We start from the raw sequence: 25,350 nt of genomic DNA, 5'->3' as shown, positions 1-25,350 counted from the left end.
TGTCATGTAGCCCAGTGTTGTTGTATCTGAATAGCTTCCAAACCATCTTTTGCCCACCAAAAGACTGGGGAGTATACCAAGATGATTTTTTTTGTCAATATGGACCACATATGGATGAATATGGATGTATTTTAGAGTGTAAATTCGCTTATTTTTCTCCGTATATAGTCCATATTGGAACCGCTAAAAAGACTTATATTTAGGAACGGGGCGGTATGTAAGGTTACAAATTTTTTAAACAACCACTCAGACTTACCAATAACCAGCAAAGCAGCAGCAACAGGTGGTTTCTTTTATGCTACAAAAAACATGTTGCAGCTGAAGCTAAATCACATTAATTTGCACCCACGATTCATATTTCATTTTGCAGTGCAGCGCAATGTATGCGAGACGGAGGAATCAACATACAATGGTTATTCAAACTCATCCCAAACAAACGAGCTAAAATCCAAGGAACCCTGCAAATTTCGCAGCACAATGTATGCAGTAGACATTGATTTTGAACCCTGCAAAATCACGTTTCATTTTGTAATATGTATGCAAGTAACACTCATGGCCTCTTGTTGCCAACACCAGTAGCAATCCGTTACCAGAATTAATCTACAACTGACGGTGTTTCAGGTCTCACCAAAAATCCTGACAGGTTATTCAATCAATCAATCCCGACAGAAGCAAAATCGTGTGTACGACACCTCGCTCCGACCCCCTGCATGCCCCTCCCCCAGCGCTACTGCCTACTGAGCAGCTCCCATGGCGCCACTGCCCCGCCTCGCCATGCGAACACACGCCTCGAACCTCTTGACCGCCTCGGCACACTTGAGCGGGTCCTGCACGTTGCTCCTGTAGCACTCGGCACAACCCGCTCTCTCGTCGGTGCACGGAGAGGGGTTCTGGTAGGGCAGCTTGAACTCCTTGTCATGCAGCTCCTTGGCTCTCTTGGTGAGCTCCTCGCGCATCGTCGCCTCCTTCTTCTGCAGCTTCTCCAGCACCTTCTCGCTCTCCGCGGCGCGTATGTGGCTTCCACCTCCTGGATCGCCGGCGGGGGTCACTGGTAGGTACATGGGTGGTGGAAAAGGCAAAACAGGAGCAGGGCTGCTCTTGGGTTCAGTTGGAAGTTCCCTGCCATTGTCCCGAGGCTCCTTTGGTTGCTCCACGACCTTCCTAGGCTTGGGTTTCCTGGTCCTCCTCTTCACCTGCTTCTCGTCATCGCGCGCGAGCTGATCGATCAAGCTGGTGCTTATCCGGATTGTGTAGTCACCCATGGCAGACAGCAATCCTGAAATACCATCACAAGGAAAGCTAGGATTAGTAGAAAAATGAAGGATGTTCAAACAAATAGAAGTCTCATGCATGTTAAAGTAGAATGAATTAATGGATAAGTAAGCTCTGCATGGAATTCTACATTAACAAAATGAGGACACTTGTGGGGTTTGTACAAGGTGTTGGGATACTCACGTGTGTGAAACAAAACACTTGTGGGGTTATATGATGTATGTGCATGCTGTGATTGATTTCAGGGGGTCTCGTGGGCAGCAGCCAGCAGGTGTTAATTTGTTCCTGTGGTTTGGCTTGCCTGTCACAGTAGCAGGTGTTAATTTGCAAAGTTGCTGGTTGAGTAATGAAAAGAAGTTAGTTATTACTGATATGCTCACTGCTTCCTCTGCTACTGCCCTGTGGCGGTGGCAAAATGTCTGTCCGCGGATAGAAGGAAAACTTTTTCGGCATTGCTGGATAAGAAAGTTTTGGTGGCGAGATGAGGAAGAAACTGAAGATTCAGATCAAAGTACTTTTGTTTGGCTGTTACATATTTGAATTGGATGCTTCGATCTTTCATGAGCTGTTTCAGCAATGGAACGTTGTTGTTTGATATCTGTAGATAGAACTGACTTTCTGTTCATTCAAGAGTAATGCACATGATTTGGCCATGTTCAGAATTACATGTAGAGCATAGAAGGAGATTTAGTTTCGTTTAAAGCTGATTGCTTAGCCAATCACCAGGCTGAGAAATTGTTGAACAGTGAATCCTCTGCACATCTCTTCAGTTAGCTAGGTGTCGTTTTTTTCAGCTTAATTCGTCAGAATAAGCTTGCGTGCGCTGAGAGCCTGTTCTCGTGCACGCCTGTAGTTGTTGTAGATTGTGTTTTTGGCATGCAGTAGATAGCATGCCGCTGCGTCCGGTCTCATGGGATGGCGCGAGATCATGGCGGCTTCAGAGGCAACGTGGGAATGACCGTGGGATGGCACATCTGTTACGCTCGATCGTGGCCTGTAGAATAAGTCGTTCTGTTGGTTGTATGTGACAAACTACAAATAAAGAGAGAAGAAACCGCTGCAAGTTGTTGCACGCAGCACAAAACACTGTCTCTGTTCTTCAGTTTCAGAGCGACGAGAGAGTGAGAGAGCACCAGCTGCAACGAACAGAAATTACATCATTTTCCCTTCTTCAAAACGCAGTTGCATGCATGGGATGTTCCGGCAAATCTGCTGTACAATTTAGGCTAATCTCAATCTTGTGCCCATGCATGTGCAAGCTATCTCGTGATATATATGATCGATGCAACAGGTATATATCTCATGGACATTTGCCGCGTGCTCCTTTGTTAGGAGCCCTCCTTGCCTATATGGGCTTGCCCCATCCAGCTCATGGGCTTGGCCCGCTTGAGAAACCCCAGGCTACAAATACGCAAGAGGAGGTGGATCACGGACGAACCGGCGGCGGCTCCTTCCTCCTACCTTCTTCTTCCCCCCTGTTGCAAGCTTCCTCTGTTCCTCTCCTCCATTGTGTAATTCCTCCGTAATCACTACTCTGTATTGCTACTCGTGAGAAAGATCGATCTATACAAGCTAGCTACCACCACCTCCCTTACATCCTTCAACAAACGCAATATTTATATTCACTCTGTTCATAGCTACTGCTCCCTAAAGAGACTGATAACTAAACATGCAAGTTAAATGGTCATATGCATGATTCTGTAGTGTACTCATGTGGTACAATTACAAATGATGTGACAAATGTTTCCTGGATGGCTTGCTCACACCTACCACATGATTCTGTATGGGAGCCTATATATACCTTTTCCCCTAGGATATGGAATTAAGTGAGTGGGATATGCATACCAATTTTTCTATCTTTTATCAAGCTTCAAATCATTTGAAATATCGGAGGAAAACAAAAGTATCATGGTAACATTTACTGGCTGTATATCTATATTGGCTCGTGATATTGAAAATTGAGTGTTTTTGGTGGTTCCAGCTACTGTCCTCTTAGATACTCACATCGAAAAGCTTTTTCTGAATTCCAGATCCCATCATCGAGGGCTGTAGTTGGTCAATCTCAAGACCGGATAGTTCCAAAGGTTAACGGCTATCCTTTCACACTGCCTACATACATTTTTCATGGTGTGCCAACACATCTATAGGTTGCACAATATTTTGAAGGACTGACAACTTTGCTCTATTATTTGGATGACAAAAGCGTGGGATATAATGCTCTCACTGGAATGGTCTTCATGTAGCTCCTTTTTGTGACTTGTATTTATACTAGGCACGTGACCTTGAAAGGGTAGGGCATACACACGACGATGCAAATTGTCTGGAAAATGAGTCTCAAAATAAAGGAGAGCAATGGTGATTTTCTTAGAACGCATTCTTTAAATGGAAAGTTCCTATGTATACGCTTGCGAACCAAAAGACACTTGCGTTCTAAAAAATAGCTAGCTGCACAACCGGCAATCATGTTAACATTTGTATTCTCGAATGCAAAAGACACTTACGGACTAATCTGTGGTTGGATGGTTAGAAGGACAATTGTATCTTTAGCCCACTAGGGTTCAAGTCCTAGTGCTCGCATTTATCCTAAATTTATTTCAGAATTACGAGCGATACGCCTTCAGTGGGAGGAGACGTAAAATCTCAAGATGATATGTCAGCTCAATCTCGAAGGTGCTTATAGGGGCAGGGTGTGTGTTTATGCGTTCATAGGGGTGACCATATGCGCGTATATATGAGCATATGCGTCTATACTGTGTTAAAAAAAATGCAGAAGGCACTTTTCTTAATAAAGAATAATTCTGATACAGTAAAATGGGAAAAAAAATTCCCTCCAGCACTCACTCACGAAAAAAACATATGCAATATGCATCCTCTAGCAGGACTGTGCCTCTGCAACATTAGAAAAAATAGACAGAAGTGCTTCACAACATGTTATTACACCCCGTTTACTTCCAGCCGTGCCGCCGTTTCAGAACAGTAGTGCTCCCCCAGCACATACTCCATTATATTTTGGCATAGCTTCAAAGCCTGCCTGAAACTAATCTTCTACTTCACAAATGGTTCGAATTTGAGAAATGATTTGAATCACCCGACCGATAACCATGCCAGCATCCGTCGGCTCCGTGGTCGTCGGATCGAGTACTCCGATGGCTCAGGAGGCACGTATTACCTAGACTACTTTTCGCAACTGAGCCATTGTTGCAATCCCCCCACCGCAGTGATGTGTTGCGGGATCTAGCTCTGGATCCTCTCATGCTCTCCCGAGCTCCCCGTCGAGCCGACGCCTTCATGTGCTGCTCCGACTGCCGCCACCACTGCTCGCCGCTGGCAGCACAAGGACGAGGCCACCGACAAGCACGCCGACGAGGTCGCCTCTCCCCGTCTCCCGGTGTCCGCTCGCGGCTAGTCGCCATGGCCTCTCTAGCATGCATGCCGGAGCTCTGCTCGGGAGTACCATTGCCAATCTATGCTGCTCTGGCCCCATGCTGCATCGCCTCCCCCATCATCACCGCATACACAATGCCACTCCTCCCTTCCCCAACAAGACCGATCGAGCTTCTGCTCGAGGCAAGACTGCAAGCCACACGATGACTTTCTGCAACAAGACATATGTTGCAAGAAAAAATGGCAACAAGAGATCTGTTTCAAAAAAAATCTAAAAAATATTCTGCAACAAGACCTTTGTTGCAAGAAAAATCTACAACACAACCTTTGTTACAAATATTTCGGCAATAATACAAGTGTTGCAAGAGGGTTCTCGCAACACGACTTCTGTTGCAAAAGTGACAACAACGCTTGAGACGAAGATACCGTCAGATCAGACGGCTCGTAGACCGCCGGATCTTTTGAAAAAATCCGCCAATTTCTATAGAGAAAGTCATTGTATTTTTTTGGCAGTTTGCTCTTGTTTTTTCCCCTTCGCACAAGGTTTTTGTCTGAAATTTTTTATGGTGCTTTATCAGTTTTCTCATATATCTTTCGGTTGGCTTTAGTTTTGGTTCGCTCCAGTTTTTGTTGCTTTTCCCACTAGTTTCCCATTTTTTTCTTCCGGTGTTTTCTCTTTCTTTCTATTTTTATATATTTTTTGTGAATATATCTTCTAGATGATGGCTTTCCTTAAAAAAATCCATGAAGCACATTAATAAAATTTCATAATTTTTAATTTGTAGACATCTCTTAAATTTGAAAAACATGGTTACAATATGTAATCAATTTTTTAATTCATGATATTTTATTAAAATAATTTTTTTAAAAATTATGAAATCTATGAACATTTTTATTCTCGTTTTTTAAACTATGGACACTTTCCTAAAATATCCAAGAATATTGAAAAAAAATTGATCAGTTTTTTTTAATCAACATGTTTTAAAATTGGGACAAATATTAAAAAACTATGGTTTCATTTCACACTATCTTTTATCTGCAACAGCAAGATAGAAATCAGGGGAAATTAAAAAAATAATAATCGGCAGAACACCACGCATTGTGTACATCCAATTAGAAAAGAGACCATTAATTTGACACTTCAACAGATGTATAAAGTCTGATAGTTGTTGCTTTAAGAGCTGGACTGTATGCATTTTGATATTCTATTCCATATATTTGTTTAAAATCTGTTGCTACTGATCTAGCCTTATACCTATCTGGTCCCATCAAAATTTCTTTTCATATTATCTACCCATTTCCAATCTTTGATTGCCATATGTTTTTATTTTTTCATTAGTGCTTCATTCTCATGATCCATAGCTAACTGCCAATCCTTATAAACTAAAGCCACTTCAAGAAATTTTGGCTCACCTTTGGTGGTTGATCACCTCGCTTACCCATAACGAATTGACCATCATTGAGTTGTTTGGGCTGGAAGACACTATTTGGGAGCGTGTACGCCCCATTGCCGCACTTTGTGTTGTGGCACAGAAGATCTGGAGCCATGCAAGTGGCTCAGCTCAGAAGATTTCGAGCCAATCTTCAGTAATTGCGAGTACGATCCTTTTGATTCTTACCTTTGTTGTTGAATTTGGCCTTTTATTTTACATTGTCCTTTTGACTTATTGACTATGGCAATTTAATAATTAATTAATAAGAAGATATATAACAATTTTACTTTCCCTTCTCTTATTATTTTGACTTCCTTGTTCACATCTAATTCTTTTATTTGCTATATATATACATTGTGGATTTGTGGTACTTGGAATTTTGGATCATATGGGCCAAGAGTTTTTCTTCTTCTTTTTAGTTGCAATGGTTGTGGAGAAATGCCCTGTCGAGCCACCAATTGCTAGGTAACATGCAAGTCATTCTGGTCTCATTCTCAAGAGGCAATAATCAATTGTTAGATGTTGTTAAAAGACATGTAGCTACAAAAATAATTGTTATTGTAGTCCAACAAAAAATTTGTTAAGCTAGTAACTTGGAGGTTGGAGGATTTTTGGCAATAATTTTGACAAACACGCATGACTTGAGGTTGCATAGCAAGAGATTAGGGCATCTACAACGCGGGCTCTTAGCCCAGGCGCTAGGATGTTATTCCTGGTCGTTTCTGCTCAATCCTATTCGATCCTGGGAATTAGGCTGGCGTCGATGCCAAGCCTGTCATCGGACGCCTCGTTCATTTTCTTCTCGCACGATCCTTTTTAACAAGTGTTGGAGATTATTTTTATACAGACAATCAATTAAGTTAGCGCCCAAACAAGCGCTGCTCCGTTGGGGGAACAGACTCCTACGTTAGCGCTACTTTCCTAATTAATACTTTTTATTTCCTAAGCGCCTAAACAAGCGCCCCTCCAAGGCATGCATGCAGGCAATTATTTGCTGAAGCTAATTGGGATGGCGTTGCGATTCTGGTCAGGTGACATAGCTGCATGTGCTCTAAATAAGTTTTTTAGATAAAAGGCATACGCCCAACTTTATGAATAAAGCCACCAGGCAGAGTAGCACAATCAACACCCGAGCAACACAGTGACAGGGCAGACAAATAGAAGGAGTTCGGATACATGGCTAACCAGCCAACCATGGCACGCAGGCCAGAACTAAGGTAAATAAAGAAGATGCCAGGGTTTAAGAAGCTTCGCGTTGACTTCGCACCAAGGAGGAAGCCGTAGCCCGAATCTTGGACACCATAGCATCGAAGGCCTCGTGATCAGCATCCCTAGTCAATGATCTCCACTGCTGCAGGAATATACTAGTTTTAAATAAGCAATCAACAGGATTAGCCGGGAAGATATGCTCAATGGTAAACTTGTTTCTAGTGGTCCACAGCGACCAACAAATCGCTGCAAACGGCCCAACCCAGAAGATCCTTTTAGAATTTCCAGACAAACCGTTGACCAATCCCCTAAGATCCACGAAAGAAAAGGGATTCCACGCCACCTCGAGCCAAGAACAAATACAGCACCACACAAATTTAGCCAAGGAGCACGGGAAGAAGATGTGTTCAGTGTTTTCAAGGTCCCCACACAAGGCGCATCTGTCCGAGCCCGAGCCGTTTCTTTTCCGGATTTGGTCCGCCGCGGGAAGCTTCCCACGAAAAGCTTGCCACAGAAAAATTTTGATCTTAGGAGGGACGCAGGCGCTCCAAATGCACTTGGACTTGGAAGTGGGAGAGCCCGAAATAAGTTTAGCATACAAAGACTTAACCGAAATGCGACCAGAGGCAGAATGGGGCCATACCACCGAGTCCTCTTCCTCCGAGAGCAAGGGGAAGCAAGCAAAATAAGATGATGCTAGTCTTCCAATTCTTCAGGAGATAGCATTCTACGAAGGTCCGGATCCCAATTATTCACCGAGAGCTCAAAGATAGAGATCTTCGGGTTAGAGCAGTAAGAAAACAAGACCGAGAACGTCACCGCAAGGGTGGCTTCCCCGCACCACCAATCTAACCAAAAGCGAGTAGATTTTCCATTCCTGACTATAAACTTGACCAAAGATTGGAAAATCGGACGAACTTTAACGAGCTACTGCCAGAATTGGGAGCCGCCAGTAGACGCAGCGAACATGGGCTTCGACGCAGGGAAGTATTTAGTTTTGAGAATGTTAAGCCACAGCGGAGTCTCCGCAGAAGACATAATTTTCCCCACCACTTAATGATGAGGCATTTGTTCATGATGGTAGTGTTAATAATACCCAACCCACCACGGTTTTTAGGTCTGCAAATAAGCTTCCATTTCACCATCTTATATTTACGCTTGTTGTCCGCCGAATTCCAATAGAAGGCGCCCCTGTGTTTGTCAAACCCAGCGTGTGTCCCTCCCGAAAGGAGGTAGAAACCCATCAGGAACATGGGGAGGGAAGAAAGGCAGGCATTGATTAAGACGACCTTGCCAGCTTGAGTGTTGTAGTGGCCTCTCCACGGCAGGACCCGGTTGCCCACCTTTGAAACAACCAGGGCGGAATCTTTAGCCAGCAGTTTGTTGGGGGAGATCAGGAGGCCAAGGTACTTGAAAGGAAAAGAGCCTAGGGAGCAGTTTAATAGATGAGAAACTCTTTGGGCCTCAACGTCCGAGACCCTAGTAACAATAACTTCACTCTTGGCAAAGTTAATCTTGAGACCAGATAGGGCTTCAAAGCAGAGCAGAAGGAACTTCAACTGAGCTATACTTTCATCGTTAAGTTCAACCATTATGATCGTATCGTCCGCATATTGGAGATGGGAGATGCCATTAGGGACAAGGCGGGAGCTGACCGGGGTGATATGTCCAGCTGCCGCGGCCCGAGTCAGGATGTGGGAGAGGGAGTCAGCCACAAAGTTAAAGAGGAGGGGGGGAAGTCGGGTCACCCTGCCTCAGGCCCCTACCGTTGGCAAAAAAGTTACTGATGTTTTTGTTTACCGAGACCGCAGTGTGGCCACCCGTGACCAACTGCATTAGTCTGTGAACCATTGACCCATCAAAGCCCTTGGCCAGTAACACCTGACGAAGAAAATTCCAACTGACTGAATCATAAGCTTTCTCGAAGTCAAGCTTAAGAATCACCGCTTTGGAGCCACGAACACGCAGGTCATGGACAATCTCATGAAGACAAAGGATGTTGTCCAGGATGACCTGCCTTTGACAAAGGTCGACTAGAAAGGACTAAGAGTGCGATGAGCAATGGGAGATAACCTAGTAGTAGCAAATCCTTTTGCCGAGATTTTTGCAAAGTTCTTGATGAGGCCTATAGGTCTGAACTAAGAGATCTTGTCAGCCCCTTTAACTTTAGGTATGATAGTGAGGACAGCGTAGTTTAGACGAGAAATATTGACGGTTCCCAACCAGAAGCCTTGGATGATAGCAAGGACGAGGCCCCGCAGCTGGGGCCAGAATTGCCTGAAGAAAGGGATGGAGAATCCGTCTAGGCCCGAGGCCGAATTGGCGTTGGCGGAACGAACAGTTTCAAAAATCTGCTCGTCAGAGAGGGCGATTATCAAGGCCTCGTTTTCGTCATTAGAAACCTGCTCCTGTGTCGTCCAGAAGGAATGTGCCAGTCTAAAGCCCACCTCGGGTTTAGCGGAGAGGAGGGAGGAGAAGAATTCGACCACATGAGACATGATATGTGAATGGTCAGATACCCTGGAGTTATTGATGATCAGTCTGTCAATCATGCAGCGGCCATGCCTCCCGTTAGCAATGGTGAAGAAATAAGCGGTTGGAGAATCGCCTTTCGAAGTCCAGTTAATGGTGCCTCTTTGCCTCCAATACACCTCAGCCTGACGGTGTAAGGCCATAAGGGCCTCCTCTAAAGCATACCGGGTCTGCCATTCAGGAAGAGAAAGCCCAGGGCCATCGGCCCGCGCATCAAGGGAGTCAATTTGAGTCGTGAGTCGTAGCTTGTCACGCCTTGACTCAACAGCATGGTTCCTGGCCCATCCACGAAGGAATTTTCCTAAGAAATACGAACACTGGTGCCAATCGTCCATCGGGCCAAAAGAACGACGGTCAGAGGCCAGGAAGGAAGTAATTTTAGATGAAAGCAACTCAAAGAAGCCATCAACAAGGAGCCACGAGGCGTCGAATTGAAACCGCGAGAGGAAACATTGTGAATCCCATTGTCGAGGACCAGGGGGCATGATCAGATCCTACTATGGGCAGAGCCTGAATAGAAGCCCGTGGGAACAAGGAGTCCCAACTGGGACAAATAAAAATGCGGTCAAGTATAGATCTGATAGGAGAAGATTGGTGGTTCGTCAATGTGAAATGAGCACCCACCCTAGGCACTTCACGGATAGCTGAGTCACGGATGAAAGCATTGAAAGCATCGGCAAGTGGCCAGGAGAAATTAGGGGAGTTTTTGTCCAAAGGGGAGCGCATTAAGTTGAAATCACCACCGATAAGCAAGGGGAGATCACAAGATTCAATCTTATTCAAAATTTCATCCAAGAACAGGTAGGAGAGAGAGAGAGAGTGGTCAGTCGGACCGTAAACTATCATAACTTCCCAGAGCACGTTGAGGGATTGGTGAGATACTACAGTGCTAGCCCAAAATATGCCATGATTGAAGGCAACAAAATCAAACATATCTCTTTTAGTACCAATTATAAATCTACCAGAGTGGCCTGATGAAGCCAGGTAGTTTCACTCAAATCTATCGATCCCAATAACAGCAGAGGTTTCATTAGGGGAGAAAGAGGGTTTAAGCCTTTCGACAAGGCCAATGATGTCAATATTATCAGACCGAACAGTATCTTTTAGCTGGTCTCTACGCCCCCTAGCGCCGAAACCTCTGATGTTCCAAAACCGAGCCTTCATCGAAAGGAAAGATTTTTTATGCGAAGGCTCGACCTGCATGGGGCAATGCAGGATTTAGCACATTTGCGTACCCCACGCCGAGGCGCAACAAAGGGCGCCTGATCCCTATCAAGTGCCTCCACGGCCCCACCAGCAACAACCGGTGTGGGCCCAGCCTGAGAAGCAGCGTTCTTGGCCCTGGCAATATCAGCCTGGGCCACTTCGTTGGCCCGAACAACATCCAACAAGGCAGAGGAAGAGCCAAAACTAGGATCAAAAGAGATGCCCACATCCGATAAAATATGCAGAAGATGTTCATTGGAATGCGACAGAAGAACTAACCGAACAAGAGAAGAAACGGGGAGGGGAGGTGTTGGAGGACATGAAGGAGTACCTGAGGGGGGCGGTCCCTGGCCGCAGCGCACCGCGCCACCTGGTCGGCCACCCGCTCGCCGCTGTTGGAGACCTGGCCGCTTAAGTTAGTGAAATAGAAGACAACCTTTGTGCTAACTGCTAAGAATACGAGTGGTTTCTCTAGTTTTAAATTAAGCTTTATTGGAGGATGCTAATGTTGCGGCTCGTCTTTGTGCTAACTGCTAAGAGAGCGATCAAGTCTTTTTTTCGAAACAAAGGCAAAGATTGCCTCATCTATTAATTAAGCAGAAAAGAATTGCCCAGTTAATTACGGAAAACCAGGCGAAAACCGGAACAACATGGTCCAAGCCCACCCCAAAGACTAACACACAGGGCAAAGCCCACCCACGAACAACATCGATGACAACCACGTCGCCCACATGACACGAGGTCCATGCCCTCGAAACTGCAAATCTCCCGAGGCTGCCTCCTCGACATCCACTGCTCCGTTGCGCCCTGCGCACTCAACCGACACCGCCGCCCCGACATGCCACCACTCACCCTCGAGCAGCAACGCCACATGATACAGCAGCCCGCAGCCCACACTGCCCAGGACAACCGCACGCAGACCATGAACGTCACACCACATCCGGGGACACCGCCCCGACATGCCACCGCTCACCCTCGAGCAGCAACGTCGCACGATACGGTAGTCCGCAGCCCGAACTGCTCAGGACAACCGCACACAGACCACGAACGCCGCACCACATCCAGGGCCGCCGCTCCGACATGCCGTCCAACCGCCCCCGCTGGGACGCGTTGACCGAGCTGGAAACCTTGCCGCCCACTGATACGTCTCCAATGTATCTATAATTTTTGATTGTTCCATGTTATTATATTATCTGTTTTGGATGTTTATGGGCTTTATTAAACACTTTTATATTATTTTTGGGACTAACCTATTAACCCAGAGCCCAGTGCCAGTTTTTGTTTTTTTCCTTGTTTCAGTGTTTCACAGAAAATGAATATCAAACGGAGTCCAAACAGAATGAAACCTTCGGGAGAGTTATTTTTGGAACGGAAGCAATCCAGGAGACTTGGAGTGCACGTCAGGGAATCAACGAGGAGAGCACGAGGCAGGGGGGCGCGCCTACCCCCCTGGGCGTACCCTCCACCCTCGTGGGACCCTCGTGGCTCCCCTGACTGACTTCTTTCACCTATATATATCCATATACCCTAAAACCATCGGGGGACAGAATAGATCAGGAGTTCCGCCGCCGCAAGCCTCTGTAGCCACCAAAAACCAATCGGGACCCTGTTCCGGCACCTTGCCGGTGGGGGGAACCCTCACCGGTGGCCATCTTCATCATCCCGGCGCTCTCCATGACGAGGAGGGAGTAGTTCACCCTTGGGGCTGAGGGTATGTACCAGTAGCTATGTGTTTGATCTCTCTCTCTTGTGTTCTTGAGGTGATACAATCTTGATGTATCGCGAGATTTGCTATTATAGTTGGATCTTATGATGTTTCTCCCCTTCCACTCTCTTGTAATGGATTGAGTTTTCCCTTTGAAGTTATCTTATCGGATTGAGTCTTTAAGGATTTGAGAACACTTGATGTATGTCTTGCCGTGCTTATCTGTGGTGATAATGGGATATTCACGTGATCTACTTGATGTATGTTTTGGTGATCAACTTGCGGGTTCTATGAGCTTATGCATAGGGGTTGGCACACGTTTTCGTCTTGACTCCCTGGTAGAAACTTTGGGGCACTCTTTGAAGTACTTTGTGTTGGTTGAATAGATGAATCTGAGATTGTGTGATGCATATCATATAATCATACCCACGGATACTTGAGGTGACATTGGAGTATCTAGGTGACATTACGGTTTTGGTTGATTTGTGTCTTAAGGTGTTATTCTAGTACGAACTCTATGATAGATTGAACGGAAAGAATAGCTTCGTGTTATTTTACTACGGACTCTTGAATAGATCGAGCAAAAAGAATAACTCTGAGGTGGTTTCGTACCCTACCATAATCTCTTCGTTTGTTCTCTAGTGACTTTGGAGTGACTCTTTGTTGCATGTTGAGGGATAGTTATATGGTCCAGTTATGTTATTATTGTTGAGAGAACTTGCACTAGTGAAAGTATGAACCCTAGGCCTTATTTCCTAGCATTGTACCGTTTACGCTCAGTTTTACCGCTTGCTACCTTGCTGTTTTTATATTTTTAGTTTATAAAAACCTATATCTACCATCCATATTACACTTGTATCACCATCTCTTCGCCAAACTAGTCACCTATACAATTTACCATTGTATTGCGTGTGTTGGGGACACAAGAGACTCTTTGTTATTTGGTTGCAGGGTTGCTTGAGAGAGTGAGAGAGACCATCTTCATCCTACGCCTCCCGCGGATTGATAAATCTTAGGTCATCCACTTGAGGGAAATTTGCTACTGTCCTACAAACCTCTGCACTTGGAGGCCTAACAACGTCTACAAGAAGAAGGTTGTGTAGTAGACATCACCCACGCAGCTCAAGGTCCTCACCCAAGCCATGTCGACAAACAACCCTACCTCCTGGGGCAACCGCCGCATCGCTGCCCGAGGCCGCTGCCTCAGTTCTCAACTGAAGATCCCGGAGCCGCCGCCCCGGCATACACCGCCCATGAAAACAGAAGAGCCCGCACAACATCCAAAGGCTGACCCTCCAAAGCGACGCCTCCAAGAAGGTTACGACGTAAAACGCCGCCGCTGCCCACTCCAGAATACTGAAGTTTAGGTTCTCACCCGGAGAGCCAAGGAACATGAAAGGAGAGGAAGAACTCTATGACGACGCCTCCAAGAAGGTCACGACACCAGCAGGCGCCGACGTCGTCAAAACACTACTAGGGAAAACCTTATACACACAAATTTAGCAACAACGCGGGTTAAAAAAGGGCGCTAGTGCTAGATAGCAGTAGCGGTTCAGAATAAACCGCGCTACAGATACGATTGTAGCAGTAGCGCGTGTTGCCGTAAAAGCGCTACTACTAATATTCCCATTGGTGGAACGATGGGCTACGCATAGCAGTAGCGGGCTTGCAGGAAGCGCGCTACCGCTAGGGAATGAGTAGCAGCGTGTTTCCCTGTAAGAGTGCTACTGCTAATGGAAATAAAATAAAATAAAAAACAAATAGAAAAGTAAATGAAAATGAAAGAAACAGAAAAAGGAGAAAGAAAAAAATAAAATGTAAAGCAAAATAAATGAAAAAGAGAAAAAATAGAGAAAGGCATAGCTGTAGCATGTGTTAGTAAGAGGCGTTATAGCTAATGTAGCTGCAGCGCGTTTCCAGTACCCCTGCTATAGAAACAGAAAAGGAAATAAAAAAGGGATAAAATTACATAGGTATAGCAGTAGCGCGTTTTGGAAAAAGCGCTATAGCTACCTTAGCTATAGCGCGTTCTGAGAAACGCGCTACCGCTAGTGTTGACTTAACAAAAAAACCGTTTCCCCCGCCCACCACTTGCCCCCCAAATCTCTCGACCCACCCCGCCGCCGTCTCCCCGATTCGCCGTCGCCCCACTTCGCCGCCGTCTCCTGCCGACGTCGACGCCCCCGGAGCCACCAGAGCCGTGCACCGTCGACGCCACCGGAGCCGCCCCCAACGCCACGGAGCCGCACGGCCTCATCAACGCCACCGGAGCCGCCGTCGACGCCACCGGATCCTCCCTCACCACAACTGCCTCCCTCGCCGTCACCGGAGATGCCCCTGCCTCCCTTGCCACCACCGGAGCCATCCTCTGTAAGCCCCCACCCCTCCTCTCTCTCTCTCATGCATAGGTAAGCTAGTTTAATTATGTTAATTATCTAGGTTAGGGCAAAAATTTAGTTAGGGCTTTGACAGAGAAGTAGTTAGGTTAACTGGTTTAATTAGGTTAATTACCTAGGTTAGTGCAAAAATTTAGTTAGGGCCTTGACAGAGAACTAGTCAGGTTAACTAGTTTAATTAGGTTAATTATCTAGGTTATTTAGGCAAGTTTTATTTTAAATATGATCCCTTCCTAGACTTTTATTGTTGATTATATCTTTTCATTGAAGCGGTCATGTTGTTTGTGCCCAAGTTGCTTTGTTGTTTTAATGAAGCTGAGTGGCCTATATATGTTTTGCCAGAATGTTGATTCATTTCCATACCGGCAAATTTTAGGTTCTTGATTTGTCCACTTTTTAGCAAAGGTCATGCCGAAATTTTCCGTGAATTTCGGCATGACTTGTGCTACAAACTAGGACATATCAAGTGCCCGGGATTTGCCTCACCAGGAAGTGATGGGGAACGTAGTAATTTCAAAATTGTCCTACGCACACGCAAGATCATGGTGATGCATAGCAACGAGAGGGGAGAGTATGATCTACGTACCCTTGTAGACCGACTGCGGAAGCGTTGACACAACGTAGAGGAAGTAGTCGTACGTCTTCCCGATCCGACCGATCCAAGCACCGTTACTCCGGCACCTCCGAGTTCTTAGCACACGTACAACTCGATGATGCTCCCCGGGCTCCGATCCAGCAAAGCTTCGGGGATGAGTTCCGTCAGCACGACGGCGTGGTGACGATGATGATGTTCTACCGACGCAGGGCTTCGCCTAAGCACTACAACGATATGACCGAGGTGGAATATGGTGGCAGGGGGCACCGCACACGGCTAAGGAACGATCACGAGGATCAACTTGTGTGTTCTAGGGTGCCCCCCTGCCCCCGTATATAAAGGAGCAAGGGGGAGGGGTGCAGCCGGCCAGGAGGTGGGCGCAGGAGGAGTCCTACTCCTACCGGGAGTAGGACTCCTCCCCCTTTTCCTTGTCCAAGTAGGAGAGAGGGGGGAGAGAAGGAAAGGGGGGGGGGCGCCGCCCCTCCCACCTTGTCCAATTCGGACTAGGGGAAGAGGGGGCGCGCGGCCTGCCCTGGCAGCCCCTTCCTCTTCTCCACATTAGGCCCATAAGGCCCATTAACCCCCCGGGGGGTTCCGGTAACCCCCCGGTGCTCCGGTTTTATCCGAAATTCATCCGGAACACTTCCGGTGTCCGAATATAGTCATCCAATATATCAATCTTTATGTCTCGACCATTTCGAGACTCCTCGTCATGTCCGTGATCACATCCGGGACTCCGAACTAACTTCGGTACATCAAAATGCATAAAACTCATAATAACTGTCATTGTAACGTTAAGCGTGCGGACCCTACGGTTCGAGAACAATGTAGACATGACCGAGACACATCTCCGGTCAATAACCAATAGCGGGACCTAGATGCCCATATTGGCTCCTACATATTCTACGAAGATCTTTATCGGTCAGACCGCATAACAACATACGTTGTTCCCTTTGTCATCGGTATGTTACTTGCCCGAGATTCGATCGTCGGTATCCAATACCTAGTTCAATCTCGTTACCGGCAAGTCTCTTTACTCGTTCCGTAATACATCATCTCACAACTAACACATTAGCTGCAATGCTTGCAAGGCTTATGTGATGTGCATTACCGAGAGGGCCCAGAGATACCTCTCCGACAATCGGAGTGACAAATCCTAATCTGGAAATACGCCAACCCAATAAGTACCTTCGGAGACACCTGTAGAGCACCTTTATAATCACCCAGTTACGTTGTGACGTTTGGTAGCACACAAAGTGTTCCTCCGGTAAACGGGAGTTGCATAATCTCATAGTCATAGGAACATGTATAAGTTATGAAGAAAGCAATAGCAACAAACTAAACGATCATTGGCTTGAGTGTCTGTCGGGAGAGCACCCCCCATCGCTGGAGTGTCTGTCGGGAGAGCACCCCCCATCGCTGGAATCCCTTTGGCTTGAAAGATGCAGTACCCTGGCATCCCTGCCGAATGAGCCGCAAGTATACAGGTCTCTCTACTATCTTCAAATTAGAGCCTGCCCTGCTATAAAGAAGCTCCCTAGATGCGTGCAGCAGCAACTGGGCAGCATTGAGGGCAAAAATCTAGATGCCTGCTATAAAGGTATGCTTGCTGCACGTCCTTCTATCTTTGCCACATTTAACAAACAGATGCAGTCATCCATTCCATTAAATCTACCACGCCAGCACGTCTGTTCTCCATTATTTTATTGTTCTGACGTCATTTGTGATATGTGCAGTAAGAGCGTTTAAACCGAAGACATGGAATGAAATACCAAGGCTGGTTCAAGAGCGGAGGCAGGCCAGTCGAGAAGCCAAGGAACTCCGGCAGTCCATGCAGGAGTAAACAAGGCAGAAAGGGCAGGTCAATCGGCTTTGTTGAGCTTTGGCCTCTACCTAGTTCAGATATTTGTAATGCAAATCAAACGAATCTCCTCGGTTCAGTAGAAGTTAGGATAATATTGTCACATGTGTGTCTGTGTGCTATCTATCGTATCTATCTGTTTTGCTTTGTTCATTAGTTAACTGAGAAGACACTAGCCTTTAACTTGTTCAATAAAGTTTTTCAACTGTGGCTTTTCTTGGATGATGATAGGCCTAATCCCTGATTTTCTTGTATTGCTTCTACAACTGAACCGTGCCCGCAGTCGGGGCCTGCGGTGTAGGTCGACTACTGCCTGGCGTCAAGTCGAGCATCTCTGAATCAACATCCTAGGCCGAGCCCATCTCATCTTGATCTGGTTTGCTGCTGCCTGCTGGCCCTTTGGGTGTGTACACCATTCCTGTCATGTAGCCCAGTGTTGTTGTATCTGAATAGCTTCCAAACCATCTTTTGCCCACCAAAAGACTGGGGAGTATACCAAGATGATTTTTTTTGTCAATATGGACCACATATGGATGAATATGGATGTATTTTAGAGTGTAAATTCGCTTATTTTTCTCCGTATATAGTCCATATTGGAACCGCTAAAAAGACTTATATTTAGGAACGGGGCGGTATGTAAGGTTACAAATTTTTTAAACAACCACTCAGACTTACCAATAACCAGCAAAGCAGCAGCAGCAGGTGGTTTCTTTTATGCTACAAAAAACATGTTGCAGCTGAAGCTAAATCACATTAATTTGCACCCACGATTCATATTTCATTTTGCAGTGCAGCGCAATGTATGCGAGACGGAGGAATCAACATACAATGGTTATTCAAACTCATCCCAAACAAACGAGCTAAAATCCAAGGAACCCTGCAAATTTCGCAGCACAATGTATGCAGTAGACATTGATTTTGAACCCTGCAAAATCACGTTTCATTTTGTAATATGTATGCAAGTAACACTCATGGCCTCTTGTTGCCAACACCAGTAGCAATCCGTTACCAGAATTAATCTACAACTGACGGTGTTTCAGGTCTCACCAAAAATCCTGACAGGTTATTCAATCAATCAATCCCGACAGAAGCAAAATCGTGTGTACGACACCTCGCTCCGACCCCCTGCATGCCCCTCCCCCAGCGCTACTGCCTACTGAGCAGCTCCCATGGCGCCACTGCCCCGCCTCGCCATGCGAACACACGCCTCGAACCTCTTGACCGCCTCGGCACACTTGAGCGGGTCCTGCACGTTGCTCCTGTAGCACTCGGCACAACCCGCTCTCTCGTCGGTGCACGGAGAGGGGTTCTGGTAGGGCAGCTTGAACTCCTTGTCATGCAGCTCCTTGGCTCTCTTGGTGAGCTCCTCGCGCATCGTCGCCTCCTTCTTCTGCAGCTTCTCCAGCACCTTCTCGCTCTCCGCGGCGCGTATGTGGCTTCCACCTCCTGGATCGCCGGCGGGGGTCACTGGTAGGTACATGGGTGGTGGAAAAGGCAAAACAGGAGCAGGGCTGCTCTTGGGTTCAGTTGGAAGTTCCCTGCCATTGTCCCGAGGCTCCTTTGGTTGCTCCACGACCTTCCTAGGCTTGGGTTTCCTGGTCCTCCTCTTCACCTGCTTCTCGTCATCGCGCGCGAGCTGATCGATCAAGCTGGTGCTTATCCGGATTGTGTAGTCACCCATGGCAGACAGCAATCCTGAAATACCATCACAAGGAAAGCTAGGATTAGTAGAAAAATGAAGGATGTTCAAACAAATAGAAGTCTCATGCATGTTAAAGTAGAATGAATTAATGGATAAGTAAGCTCTGCATGGAATTCTACATTAACAAAATGAGGACACTTGTGGGGTTTGTACAAGGTGTTGGGATACTCACGTGTGTGAAACAAAACACTTGTGGGGTTATATGATGTATGTGCATGCTGTGATTGATTTCAGGGGGTCTCGTGGGCAGCAGCCAGCAGGTGTTAATTTGTTCCTGTGGTTTGGCTTGCCTGTCACAGTAGCAGGTGTTAATTTGCAAAGTTGCTGGTTGAGTAATGAAAAGAAGTTAGTTATTACTGATATGCTCACTGCTTCCTCTGCTACTGCCCTGTGGCGGTGGCAAAATGTCTGTCCGCGGATAGAAGGAAAACTTTTTCGGCATTGCTGGATAAGAAAGTTTTGGTGGCGAGATGAGGAAGAAACTGAAGATTCAGATCAAAGTACTTTTGTTTGGCTGTTACATATTTGAATTGGATGCTTCGATCTTTCATGAGCTGTTTCAGCAATGGAACGTTGTTGTTTGATATCTGTAGATAGAACTGACTTTCTGTTCATTCAAGAGTAATGCACATGATTTGGCCATGTTCAGAATTACATGTAGAGCATAGAAGGAGATTTAGTTTCGTTTAAAGCTGATTGCTTAGCCAATCACCAGGCTGAGAAATTGTTGAACAGTGAATCCTCTGCACATCTCTTCAGTTAGCTAGGTGTCGTTTTTTTCAGCTTAATTCGTCAGAATAAGCTTGCGTGCGCTGAGAGCCTGTTCTCGTGCACGCCTGTAGTTGTTGTAGATTGTGTTTTTGGCATGCAGTAGATAGCATGCCGCTGCGTCCGGTCTCATGGGATGGCGCGAGATCATGGCGGCTTCAGAGGCAACGTGGGAATGACCGTGGGATGGCACATCTGTTACGCTCGATCGTGGCCTGTAGAATAAGTCGTTCTGTTGGTTGTATGTGACAAACTACAAATAAAGAGAGAAGAAACCGCTGCAAGTTGTTGCACGCAGCACAAAACACTGTCTCTGTTCTTCAGTTTCAGAGCGACGAGAGAGTGAGAGAGCACCAGCTGCAACGAACAGAAATTACATCATTTTCCCTTCTTCAAAACGCAGTTGCATGCATGGGATGTTCTGGCAAATCTGCTGTACAATTTAGGCTAATCTCAATCTTGTGCCCATGCATGTGCAAGCTATCTCGTGATATATATGATCGATGCAACAGGTATATATCTCATGGACATTTGCCGCGTGCTCCTTTGTTAGGAGCCCTCCTTGCCTATATGGGCTTGCCCCATCCAGCTCATGGGCTTGGCCCGCTTGAGAAACCCCAGGCTACAAATACGCAAGAGGAGGTGGATCACGGACGAACCGGCGGCGGCTCCTTCCTCCTACCTTCTTCTTCCCCCCTGTTGCAAGCTTCCTCTGTTCCTCTCCTCCATTGTGTAATTCCTCCGTAATCACTACTCTGTATTGCTACTCGTGAGAAAGATCGATCTATACAAGCTAGCTACCACCACCTCCCTTACATCCTTCAACAAACGCAATATTTATATTCACTCTGTTCATAGCTACTGCTCCCTAAAGAGACTGATAACTAAACATGCAAGTTAAATGGTCATATGCATGATTCTGTAGTGTACTCATGTGGTACAATTACAAATGATGTGACAAATGTTTCCTGGATGGCTTGCTCACACCTACCACATGATTCTGTATGGGAGCCTATATATACCTTTTCCCCTAGGATATGGAATTAAGTGAGTGGGATATGCATACCAATTTTTCTATCTTTTATCAAGCTTCAAATCATTTGAAATATCGGAGGAAAACAAAAGTATCATGGTAACATTTACTGGCTGTATATCTATATTGGCTCGTGATATTGAAAATTGAGTGTTTTTGGTGGTTCCAGCTACTGTCCTCTTAGATACTCACATCGAAAAGCTTTTTCTGAATTCCAGATCCCATCATCGAGGGCTGTAGTTGGTCAATCTCAAGACCGGATAGTTCCAAAGGTTAACGGCTATCCTTTCACACTGCCTACATACATTTTTCATGGTGTGCCAACACATCTATAGGTTGCACAATATTTTGAAGGACTGACAACTTTGCTCTATTATTTGGATGACAAAAGCGTGGGATATAATGCTCTCACTGGAATGGTCTTCATGTAGCTCCTTTTTGTGACTTGTATTTATACTAGGCACGTGACCTTGAAAGGGTAGGGCATACACACGACGATGCAAATTGTCTGGAAAATGAGTCTCAAAATAAAGGAGAGCAATGGTGATTTTCTTAGAACGCATTCTTTAAATGGAAAGTTCCTATGTATACGCTTGCGAACCAAAAGACACTTGCGTTCTAAAAAATAGCTAGCTGCACAACCGGCAATCATGTTAACATTTGTATTCTCGAATGCAAAAGACACTTACGGACTAATCTGTGGTTGGATGGTTAGAAGGACAATTGTATCTTTAGCCCACTAGGGTTCAAGTCCTAGTGCTCGCATTTATCCTAAATTTATTTCAGAATTACGAGCGATACGCCTTCAGTGGGAGGAGACGTAAAATCTCAAGATGATATGTCAGCTCAATCTCGAAGGTGCTTATAGGGGCAGGGTGTGTGTTTATGCGTTCATAGGGGTGACCATATGCGCGTATATATGAGCATATGCGTCTATACTGTGTTAAAAAAAATGCAGAAGGCACTTTTCTTAATAAAGAATAATTCTGATACAGTAAAATGGGAAAAAAAATTCCCTCCAGCACTCACTCACGAAAAAAACATATGCAATATGCATCCTCTAGCAGGACTGTGCCTCTGCAACATTAGAAAAAATAGACAGAAGTGCTTCACAACATGTTATTACACCCCGTTTACTTCCAGCCGTGCCGCCGTTTCAGAACAGTAGTGCTCCCCCAGCACATACTCCATTATATTTTGGCATAGCTTCAAAGCCTGCCTGAAACTAATCTTCTACTTCACAAATGGTTCGAATTTGAGAAATGATTTGAATCACCCGACCGATAACCATGCCAGCATCCGTCGGCTCCGTGGTCGTCGGATCGAGTACTCCGATGGCTCAGGAGGCACGTATTACCTAGACTACTTTTCGCAACTGAGCCATTGTTGCAATCCCCCCACCGCAGTGATGTGTTGCGGGATCTAGCTCTGGATCCTCTCATGCTCTCCCGAGCTCCCCGTCGAGCCGACGCCTTCATGTGCTGCTCCGACTGCCGCCACCACTGCTCGCCGCTGGCAGCACAAGGACGAGGCCACCGACAAGCACGCCGACGAGGTCGCCTCTCCCCGTCTCCCGGTGTCCGCTCGCGGCTAGTCGCCATGGCCTCTCTAGCATGCATGCCGGAGCTCTGCTCGGGAGTACCATTGCCAATCTATGCTGCTCTGGCCCCATGCTGCATCGCCTCCCCCATCATCACCGCATACACAATGCCACTCCTCCCTTCCCCAACAAGACCGATCGAGCTTCTGCTCGAGGCAAGACTGCAAGCCACACGATGACTTTCTGCAACAAGACATATGTTGCAAGAAAAAATGGCAACAAGAGATCTGTTTCAAAAAAAATCTAAAAAATATTCTGCAACAAGACCTTTGTTGCAAGAAAAATCTACAACACAACCTTTGTTACAAATATTTCGGCAATAATACAAGTGTTGCAAGAGGGTTCTCGCAACACGACTTCTGTTGCAAAAGTGACAACAACGCTTGAGACGAAGATACCGTCAGATCAGACGGCTCGTAGACCGCCGGATCTTTTGAAAAAATCCGCCAATTTCTATAGAGAAAGTCATTGTATTTTTTTGGCAGTTTGCTCTTGTTTTTTCCCCTTCGCACAAGGTTTTTGTCTGAAATTTTTTATGGTGCTTTATCAGTTTTCTCATATATCTTTCGGTTGGCTTTAGTTTTGGTTCGCTCCAGTTTTTGTTGCTTTTCCCACTAGTTTCCCATTTTTTTCTTCCGGTGTTTTCTCTTTCTTTCTATTTTTATATATTTTTTGTGAATATATCTTCTAGATGATGGCTTTCCTTAAAAAAATCCATGAAGCACATTAATAAAATTTCATAATTTTTAATTTGTAGACATCTCTTAAATTTGAAAAACATGGTTACAATATGTAATCAATTTTTTAATTCATGATATTTTATTAAAATAATTTTTTTAAAAATTATGAAATCTATGAACATTTTTATTCTCGTTTTTTAAACTATGGACACTTTCCTAAAATATCCAAGAATATTGAAAAAAAATTGATCAGTTTTTTTTAATCAACATGTTTTAAAATTGGGACAAATATTAAAAAACTATGGTTTCATTTCACACTATCTTTTATCTGCAACAGCAAGATAGAAATCAGGGGAAATTAAAAAAATAATAATCGGCAGAACACCACGCATTGTGTACATCCAATTAGAAAAGAGACCATTAATTTGACACTTCAACAGATGTATAAAGTCTGATAGTTGTTGCTTTAAGAGCTGGACTGTATGCATTTTGATATTCTATTCCATATATTTGTTTAAAATCTGTTGCTACTGATCTAGCCTTATACCTATCTGGTCCCATCAAAATTTCTTTTCATATTATCTACCCATTTCCAATCTTTGATTGCCATATGTTTTTATTTTTTCATTAGTGCTTCATTCTCATGATCCATAGCTAACTGCCAATCCTTATAAACTAAAGCCACTTCAAGAAATTTTGGCTCACCTTTGGTGGTTGATCACCTCGCTTACCCATAACGAATTGACCATCATTGAGTTGTTTGGGCTGGAAGACACTATTTGGGAGCGTGTACGCCCCATTGCCGCACTTTGTGTTGTGGCACAGAAGATCTGGAGCCATGCAAGTGGCTCAGCTCAGAAGATTTCGAGCCAATCTTCAGTAATTGCGAGTACGATCCTTTTGATTCTTACCTTTGTTGTTGAATTTGGCCTTTTATTTTACATTGTCCTTTTGACTTATTGACTATGGCAATTTAATAATTAATTAATAAGAAGATATATAACAATTTTACTTTCCCTTCTCTTATTATTTTGACTTCCTTGTTCACATCTAATTCTTTTATTTGCTATATATATACATTGTGGATTTGTGGTACTTGGAATTTTGGATCATATGGGCCAAGAGTTTTTCTTCTTCTTTTTAGTTGCAATGGTTGTGGAGAAATGCCCTGTCGAGCCACCAATTGCTAGGTAACATGCAAGTCATTCTGGTCTCATTCTCAAGAGGCAATAATCAATTGTTAGATGTTGTTAAAAGACATGTAGCTACAAAAATAATTGTTATTGTAGTCCAACAAAAAATTTGTTAAGCTAGTAACTTGGAGGTTGGAGGATTTTTGGCAATAATTTTGACAAACACGCATGACTTGAGGTTGCATAGCAAGAGATTAGGGCATCTACAACGCGGGCTCTTAGCCCAGGCGCTAGGATGTTATTCCTGGTCGTTTCTGCTCAATCCTATTCGATCCTGGGAATTAGGCTGGCGTCGATGCCAAGCCTGTCATCGGACGCCTCGTTCATTTTCTTCTCGCACGATCCTTTTTAACAAGTGTTGGAGATTATTTTTATACAGACAATCAATTAAGTTAGCGCCCAAACAAGCGCTGCTCCGTTGGGGGAACAGACTCCTACGTTAGCGCTACTTTCCTAATTAATACTTTTTATTTCCTAAGCGCCTAAACAAGCGCCCCTCCAAGGCATGCATGCAGGCAATTATTTGCTGAAGCTAATTGGGATGGCGTTGCGATTCTGGTCAGGTGACATAGCTGCATGTGCTCTAAATAAGTTTTTTAGATAAAAGGCATACGCCCAACTTTATGAATAAAGCCACCAGGCAGAGTAGCACAATCAACACCCGAGCAACACAGTGACAGGGCAGACAAATAGAAGGAGTTCGGATACATGGCTAACCAGCCAACCATGGCACGCAGGCCAGAACTAAGGTAAATAAAGAAGATGCCAGGGTTTAAGAAGC

The 25,350-nt window shown here is 45.2% G+C and overlaps 2 protein-coding genes across 2 annotated transcripts; both read right to left on the bottom strand.

The window, feature by feature from the left end:
- Positions 1 to 734: 734 nt before the first annotated feature.
- On the bottom strand, positions 735 to 1,268 carry LOC147988318 (uncharacterized). The gene has a single exon (XM_087538255.1). It carries the CDS (start codon positions 1,260 to 1,262, stop codon positions 735 to 737), a length of 528 nt encoding a protein of 175 aa, XP_087394381.1. The 5' UTR covers positions 1,263 to 1,268.
- A 17,478-nt stretch (positions 1,269 to 18,746) lies between these two features.
- LOC147988317 (uncharacterized) lies at positions 18,747 to 19,280 on the bottom strand. Its single transcript, XM_087538193.1, has one exon. It carries the CDS (start codon positions 19,272 to 19,274, stop codon positions 18,747 to 18,749), a length of 528 nt encoding a protein of 175 aa, XP_087394319.1. The 5' UTR covers positions 19,275 to 19,280.
- Between the last annotated feature and the right edge of the window lie 6,070 nt (positions 19,281 to 25,350).

Source organism: Triticum urartu, chromosome 1A (assembly GCF_056163025.1).
Source record: "Triticum urartu cultivar PI428250 chromosome 1A, HENAU_Tu73, whole genome shotgun sequence".
Taxonomy (NCBI): Eukaryota; Viridiplantae; Streptophyta; class Magnoliopsida; order Poales; family Poaceae; genus Triticum; species Triticum urartu.
This window is presented reverse-complemented; position numbering and strand designations above follow the sequence as displayed.